This window comes from Lathyrus oleraceus, chromosome 5 (genome assembly GCF_024323335.1).
Source record: "Lathyrus oleraceus cultivar Zhongwan6 chromosome 5, CAAS_Psat_ZW6_1.0, whole genome shotgun sequence".
NCBI lineage: Eukaryota > Viridiplantae > Streptophyta > Magnoliopsida > Fabales > Fabaceae > Lathyrus > Lathyrus oleraceus.
Window position 1 is genome coordinate 560,065,363 of NC_066583.1, and position 8,886 is coordinate 560,074,248.

General features: G+C 31.2%; 1 protein-coding gene across 1 annotated transcript; it reads left to right on the top strand.

Moving 5' to 3' along the window:
• The first annotated feature begins 520 nt into the window (after positions 1-520).
• Positions 521-2,594, top strand: LOC127086411 (increased DNA methylation 3). The gene is made up of 3 exons (XM_051027171.1): positions 521-690; positions 822-1,778; positions 2,238-2,594. Exons 2-3 carry the CDS (start codon positions 836-838, stop codon positions 2,468-2,470), a joined length of 1,176 nt encoding a protein of 391 aa, XP_050883128.1. The 5' UTR covers positions 521-690; positions 822-835; the 3' UTR covers positions 2,471-2,594.
• Positions 2,595-8,886: the final 6,292 nt, after the last annotated feature.

Below are 8,886 nucleotides of genomic sequence, written 5' to 3' on the forward strand. Positions count from 1 at the left end.
TTGACCCGTGTGCGACAACGGATCAAATTGCCAAATGATTGTGTGAGATGTGGAACATTTACTCACACAACGCATCTATTTATAACACAGAAATGCATTTTAGGAGGAGTCTCCAATTGAATTGGCGACTCCTCTTAAAACCTACATAGGGACGCCAATCCAATTGGCGTCTCCATTTAAGTTTTAAGAGGAGTCGCAAATTCAATTGGAGACTCCTCCTAAAAGTGAGATATTTTGGGATTTTTTTTGAAACCGAGGATATTTTGGGAATTTTCTTAAAAAAGTGGATTATTTTTGTAAAAAAAATCCGATTCTTCCTTCCATTCTTGTATTTATTTTCGACTGCAGGTACAACCGCGACACTCATAACTCGATACCTCCAAAATCAAAGCTCGAATTCTAATTAATAGAATTAAATCTAAAAATTTATTAAGAAGTCATATCATAATAAAGGAATATCAAACCTCCCAAATATCAATGAAATTTTATCAACAATACTCTTAGTTATAAACTAATTTCCCATTAATAGTCTCACATCTTACATTCTATTTTAAAATTTCTTAACCTAGTGAGAAGTCACAAGTAGAAAGTCAAAACCCTCGAAACTTCGAAACTGTTTGAAGGAAGGAAAACCCTTCATCAAGCTCCATCAAATCCCTCTCTCCTTCTTCTTCTAACTACCCACATTCTGTAAGTTTTTCATTTTTCTGCATCGAGATTCTCAATTCTCAATCACATACCTAGGTTTTCATTCTTTTTTTACGAAAAAATGCTTCTAATAACACATTAACGTGATTCATTTCATTTCATCCTCATTTTAGGTTTTTCAATTCCCATGGATTTCAAAGGAAAAAACCTCTGTTACAAGCGAAAATCTCTCACAACCAAACCAACGAAAATCATAGTAAGTGACAGAAAATTCCTCATTGATTTCATAATCACAACTTACCTAGGACCCGACGTTAAGTCTGATAATCCTAAATGTTCATCACTTCAAAGACTTTTCTCAGGTTTACCACCTTATACTTCCAATGATTTAGGTTCTTCTTATGTTACAATTTCTCTCTTAGAGAAATTGTATTACTATCTCCTTAAAAATGCACTTCCTGAACTTATATTAGATCTTGACATGTTTCATATGTATTTAAAGGGAAAATTGGACTTGCCCAATTCTGAATTTTCAGAGGGTTGTCAACAATTCACAAATATTTTCCCTTTGAGTCTACATCAACAGATTTGGTATCCTGATAGCTTTAGAATTGTTAAAGGGGTTGTTTTGATTGATGACCCTCTTGTTTCGTTGTGTGTTAAAGACGAGGATTTGGATAGGTTTAGGTCGTTAACCGGTGTTACTACTTTCAAGTTGGATTTAAGTGAATGTCTTCGTGTTCGGATTCACCCTCGGTCGAGCAAAGAAAGTGATAATGATAATGATAATGATAGTGGCTGTGTTAACAATGAGGGGTCGCAGTCGGAGAAGTTTCAACCAGAGTGTACGAGAAAGTATGCTGGTGTGGATACTCCTTTAATGTCGGAATTTCCGAATTCTGCTAGTGGCAATCCTTCTTCCAACACGATGTGTGATTCTGATGGGCCTTCAATGATGCCGCTTCTCTCGTTACCTAACATTGACAATTGTGTGCAAGATTGTTCTATTGTTTTAACAGGAACAGCGAAGAGAGCGATACTTGGTCCGTCCATTGGTGTTGTGGATATTGGTATTAGTAAAGTGGCGTATCTGTTTCGAGTTTCCTTACCAGGTGTCAAGAGAGAGTACAGTATGTTTCTCCTCTTTCTATTTACTCATGTTTCTTCTAGTTATATTATTATCTTTGATTATCTTTTTGTGGAAATGGACACTTCATGTATTGGATCTATAGAGGCAATACTTTTTCCTTTTCTTTTCATATATCTTGGTCAAAAATCATGAATGTTTATCGATAAAGTACCTAATAGCCTGCATTTTTTAACATGCCTTATTATCAGAAATTCTAAAGTCATGAATATTTCTTCGAGAAATTTTGATTGGTGTTAAGTGCTGCTAAGAATACCTAGCAACTTCAATAATTCTGAGAAGTGAGAACAACTACACTATCCAGGGGTGATTTTTGCGATTTTTAAAAGAGTTCAAAGTTTAACGTTATGGAATTTCTTTTAATATATAAAAAACAACATTTAATAATTGCTAATTTAGCCACGAACAAGAAATTCTATAATCTGACTTGCCCTTTCTGCAGATCAGTTTAGTTGTGATATTGAATCGGATGGGAAGGTTGAGATCAGAGGGCTGTTATCTGGTGGAAGAACTATAGAGAAACAGTCACGTTTTTTCGAGATGAAAACTCAGCAGTTATGCTCTCCTGGACCATTCACACTTTCATTCAATCTTCCAGGACCAGTTGATCCAAGACTCTTTGCACCGAACTTTAGGACTGATGGAATTTTTGAAGGAGTTGTAATCAAGCTCTAGTTCTGATAGACAAATTTTTGTTTCTTTTTTGCGGTATTGCACCAGATGTTATTATGTATCTAAGTTAACATGGAACTGATTTTGTTTATCCTATTGAGGAAATATAATGATCTAGACTAATTATGCACGTTAAAGAAAAAAAAATGCTTTTAGTTTAGAACTTGGGTATTTTTCCTGATGATGCTCTCTTTAATTGGTTACATTGTGCTTTCTTGGCAAGAAACAATGGTGAGAACAAGGGCATCAACAATGAAAGAGGTGCACCATAGTATTGTAACATTCAAATTATCAAAGGGGTGGAATTTATGACGAATACTGGACTACATGTAATTGTGGTCAAATGAGCCAATGCCATTTTAAATACAAGTTCTACCTTGAGTAGTTGAGAAAAAAAGTGAAATGTTATTATAAATATGAAGGATTAATTTGAATTTTCTTTTTAATGTAACAACTTTAGAGTATGTTTGGATGATGCATCTGAAAATGTTTAAGGAATTTAAAATTCTAAACAATTTATATGATTCAATTGAATTCATTTTTTTATAGAGTATTATAATTATTCATTATAAAAAATTTGGATTCAATTTTATAAATTTTAAAGTTTTTGGACCAAAATGTAAATTTTAAAAATATTGACTAATTAGCAATTTTTAAAAGTTAAGGGGACCAATTTAAAAATTATTATGAATTAATTTGCAATAATTAAATAATATCGATTTATTTTTGCTAGTTGAATAGTTGGATGAAAATTTATTTTTAAGAGATTAATTACTATACACTGTTAGTGTAAAAAGTTTTACACCGTCGACTCATCACCATCATCCGTTTGTATTTCTTTATAGATTTTTAAAATAAAAGTCAAATTTATTTTAATATCCGAATTTAAAAATTATTATGAATCAATCTGCAATAATTAAATAATATCGATTTATTTTTGCTAGCTGAATAGTTGGATGAAAATTTATTTTTAAGAGATTAATTACTATACACTGTCAGTGTAAAAAGTTTTACACCGTCGACTCATCACCATCATCCGTTTGTATTTCTTTATAGATTTTTAAAATAAAAGTCAAATTTATTTTAATATCCGACGTTTATGATTAAGTGATGCTGTAAAATCCTTTTACACTATCAGTATATTTCAATTAAACTAGTCAAATAATTTATTTTTCTAGGCACATTGTACCAAATAAAATTTCAAAGCATTAATAACATGGGTTAAAATAGTTAATTTTGTTATGTGAGAGTAGTCCCTTGTACTAATGGAGATTGTTATGTGAGAGTAACCTCACTTTAAATTGGTGAGTTACTGTTTTAGACAGTACCACGTGAGTTGAGTGATTCAAAGTGCTACAAACAAGTTGGTTGTTGATGGGGAAGTAACAGTAACATGGCCTACACATTAAAATTTAGAATTGAATTGTGAGAAAGGGAACAAAGGGAAATGATTTATGGAACCAATAAAGTAGTGGCACTCTCTTCATAGACATCACTTGATCAACTCACTTCAATTACATGTCAGAACACGACACCATGCTTCTGGAGTATGCAATTGTAATGCCTCTTTCTATTGTTTAATTTATGTGGGTCCAACAAACCAACAATTGTACCTTACACTATCTGGTGTTTCTGGATTTGATGTTTGTTATTTTCCACTTTTAACTTTGCAATTATCAGATGCCATCTTGTATGATCCGTTTGTCACTTTTTGATTGCATTCCGAACTGATTGATATGAGGTTTGATTTATGAGTTGTGTTATATTGTCCATTCAAAAGATGAATAAGATTTTTATTTTCAAAAATGGATAGAGTTAATTTCCATTGATTTTTTAGGTGAAAGTCAAGGACCAAGGTTGGAATATGTTTGAATCTATAGTCTCGCATTCAAACAGGGCTTATTATTGCACTATAGGTGTTGTTCAATATATTATATACATCTCATATAGGGATTACATCTATCTTTCTTTAAAGAATCTCAAGAATTTTAAAATTCAAACGCGTTTATTATATATCAAATCATTTCATCAGAGTCGCCACTCCATTTTTATAAATAAAAAATTGGATTTTAATCTTCAAATAAACATTGCTTGCATTTTTACATGTTTCTTTCTTTACAATGGAAAAAAAACTCTAGATTGTAATCTTCAGATTAACCCCATGACAGTATTTTACCATTTTAGACGATAAGTTAAAAGAAATTTGACATCATTTAATAAATCTTACATTATAAGTCATTTATAAATCAATCCCACATTAAATTATATATATTTCTCATTCAATAATAAGATCAAAATAGAAGAACTATTGCGTATATATGAATACTAAAATGTCGAAATATCAAATACAAAATGTCAATATCAATCCCACAACGAACCATAATACAAAATATCAAAATACAAAGTAAAAGACACTAATGTGTATATCTGACACCCATATTCTTCATCTGCCACCTATATTGCAACACATGTCGTGTCTCTCTAAGATGCTCTCTAGAGTGGTCATATGAAGAGTGTCTTCCTCAAACTCACTCCTAATTATGGCCTCTATCCCAATAGTCATAATACGACGATATATTAGTAGCACATCAACAACATGGTATGTTCTTTTTTACTCCTCTTCTAAGATCTCCTGATGAGCTAGTCTAAGGAATCTCCTTCTGCATCTGGTGTCATATAAGGATGTGACACTATAAAGTCATTGAATGTAATTGTATATCATACTCCAAGACCGAGGAGTTGGCACACGACGTACATCCTCTGGGACCAGAAAACCATATAACTCCACAAATATCTCATCAACAACACTACATGGGGACAATGACAGGAGCATAAACAATGGGGTCTTTAGGTATACCATGCATATACTCGAACTGTTGTAGGACTCGCTCAGGTAGATGTGAGTACATAACTAAAAATCCATAGCTTATCCATCAAGAGTACATGGATATCACCTACAAGGGTCGTGCCTCACGGTGATCGGCGTATGGAATAAAAGAAATATAATTAAACACGATGCAACCAAGAGCAACTCTAAACAACTTGTTTTCCTGTTTCCCCCTGAGTGAGATGATCGATCACGAACATGGAAAAAACTTAGAGTACTCTTCCACATATGTTCAACCGACGAAACATGGAAAATGTTGGCGGGTCCATGCTTGAAAATGGTCTAGATGAAATATTGGTAACAATGTAACACAAGTATTATGAAATTAATATCAACAAGTGAGTCAAAAAATCATCGTAAATATACAGTTATTTCCCATCAACTGTCTTGTCTTCCATAAACTACCTTCAATTAACTTGGAGTATAGATACATTAAACAAGAAAACACCATTTATACTCATGAATCATCTTCAAGTCAATGAAGTATCTAAGGTATATAACATCGACCTAGGTCACACTTTTTTCCACAAATATGGACGTGTCAACCAAAACCGTGAGGTATGATCTCAACACACATGCTTTATGATATGCAACTCGTGTATCATCACCATCAATATCCACACCTATAGTCAAGTGGTTTTCATACAGATCCACCAAGAATTAAAATCTAACATGACATCCTCTAGTCCTATCTTTCTCTTGTTGGGATTTTCCCAAGTCAAATCCCAAATAAGTCATCATCATATCTAGTGCCTCAGCTCTACTGGTTCCGGAGTAGTTTAATAATCTTCATGTGATCGGAAGATTTAAGAGGCATGATACGTCATCAAAAGATGAAATAATGACGTCTATGTGTGTGATCTACCCATAAAAGCAAACAATAAACCATGGTTAAGTAACCATATCCAATTATGCATAAATTCTCTAGCCCAAATAACTGCAAGACATCCTGAAATCATGGCTCATCAGGTTGCGTCAGTTTTACAACCTTTCTACCATTGTTGATATACGGTACTGCAAAAAATAAATACATCATCGTCAGATATTTCAAATATTATAACACATATATTTAAAATATTATTTAAAGATTTATGATAAATAAATAAATAAAAGCAACCCAACAAGTACCCACCAATATTTTTGAGATTATATAAACAACCAATATTTTTGAGATTATATAAAATAATCATAGCTTATAGCAATGTGTTTATTTAACAAAAAACAATCCATCAAGAACATAACACAATATAACATACCTTAAATAAACTTAATGATCCTTCTTTGTCCATGTCAATGAAGTACCATATATGGATGAATTTCACCACCGTTAGACATTATGAAAACAATGATTAAACGAAACGAAAACAAAAACTTTAACATAAAATGAATTTCGCTATTATAAGATTCTCTTTTGCTTTCAATGATTTGGACCCTTCTTTGTTCATGAATCCTACTATTCAACCTTCAATTTCTGATATGGGAATTAGGGTTTAGTTTCTAATTTGAGATTTAGTGTTCAATTTCTAATTTACTCTTCCGTTCATCCCCTCTTGCATTCTAATTTTGTTTTAGTGAATATTTGTTTTTTTATGTTCAAAAATAAATTTAAATGAAATGAGAAAAGAGATTACCCAACTGGAAATGTACACATCAAATTAATTGAGCCGACTATTAAATAATGACATATCATTGCTTTTCGAGCAAAAAGAGAAATATGACAAAATTATTTAAAAATAAAATGTGGGATTAGTTTCCAACAGTTAGGCTTCTATATAAATAAATAAAGAAACCTAACAAGTATCCACCAATATTTTTGAGATTATAGAAACAATCATAGCTTACAACAACGTATTTATTTAAAAAAAAGCAATCCATCAAAGAATATAACGCAATATAACATAACTTAAATAGATTTAAGGATCTTCCTTTTTCCTTGTCAATGAAACACCATACAAGAACAAATTTCACCATTATTAGACATTATGAAAACAATGATTAAATGAAATGGAAACAAAAACTTTAACATAAAATGGATTTCACTACTATAAGATTCTTTTTTGCTTTCATTGTTTTGGATCCTTATTTGTTCATGAATCCTTTCATTCAACCTTCAATTTATGATTTGGGAATTCAGATTTAGTTTCTGATTTGAGATTCAGTGTTCAATTTCTAAGTTACTGCTTCGTTCATCCCCTTTTGCCTTCTAATTTTGTTTTAGTGAATATTTGTTGTTTATATTAAAAAATAAATTTAAATGAAATAAGAAAATAGATTAGCTAGTTGACAATGTACACATCAAATTAATTGAGTCGACTATTAAAAAAAAGACACATCATTGCTTTTCAAGCAAGAAGAGAAATATGATCAAAACTGTTTAAAAATGAAATGGGGGATTAGTTTCGTGAATGAACTAAAATGAGAATTTGGTTAATTTTTTATTATCGAAAAATAAATATGTTTGACATTTTATATTTCTCTTTGCCTTAAATGCACTTTTAATCTTCATATTTTAATATTTTTTAAAGATTTAGTCCCCTATTTTAGAATACAGTCTTTTAGTCATATTTAAGGATTTCTAATATTTTTTTGTCTCCTTCAATTTTGAATATTTGACATGTTCATTTAATATGCGACAATGACATGGCATTGACACTGTGACACCAATTAAGTCAAAGTTAACAAGTCGCTTAATTAAAATGAATAATTGATTTTATATAAAATAATATAATTAATAATTGAAAATTTGTTTTATAAAATATTTTACCAAAAATTGAAATGCAGCACATGCCAATTGAATGTCTTCCCCTTTTCTAAAACCTAACATTCAAGAACCCTAAATCCTTAATTGTGTTCATTCATATATCGTATTACTTCCTAGGATGTTAATAATTTTGAAATGTGTTCGTCTCAATTGTGTTATTGAATCACATTCACATGAAGGTCATATTTCACGAATTACATTCAAGTGAATGTCATATTTCTTTAATCGTTTGCAAATAACTAAAACCACCTGAACCATGGAAGATCAATGAAGAAGTAAAGTTTCTAATCATACGATGGTTGGGTGGGTTATGGTGCATATCAACCTTGCACAAATTCAGTTTGACTTTCCTTTGCATCCTTTTATTTTCCCTTTGCACTCTTTGAATTTCCATTTTCTTTTGCATCAATTGTCTTTCCTTTTCCACTTATACTATTTCCCTTCACCTTTATTTTTACATCAGTTTTTTTTCCATCTATGTTCAAATATTTTTTATTAAAGGTCTCACACATGTTATTTACTTGTAGGCCACACTTAGAATATTTCTTGAAGTATGACCTACTCCAATATTATGTTGGGGCATCCATCAAGTCCTTTCAGACAGTTTTATTCAAAGTTTTCATCCTTAGCATTGTCCTTTTGGATGAGTAAATTAAATCAAATGAAGTAAATTAAATCATAAAAGTAAGCAAAATTATACATTTTGATGGTTTAAAATGAATGCATAATCTCTTTGATTGATATCTTATAAATCATCAAGAAGTAAGTATA

Excerpts from the sequence above, each read along its gene's own strand:
- LOC127086411 (XM_051027171.1), top strand. The coding sequence starts at position 836 with ATGGATTTCAAAGGAAAAAACCTCTGTTACAAGCGAAAATCTCTCACA. Across the intron at positions 1,779-2,237 it reads AGGTGTCAAGAGAGAGTACA|ATCAGTTTAGTTGTGATATT; the intron begins GTATGTTTCTCC and ends CCCTTTCTGCAG.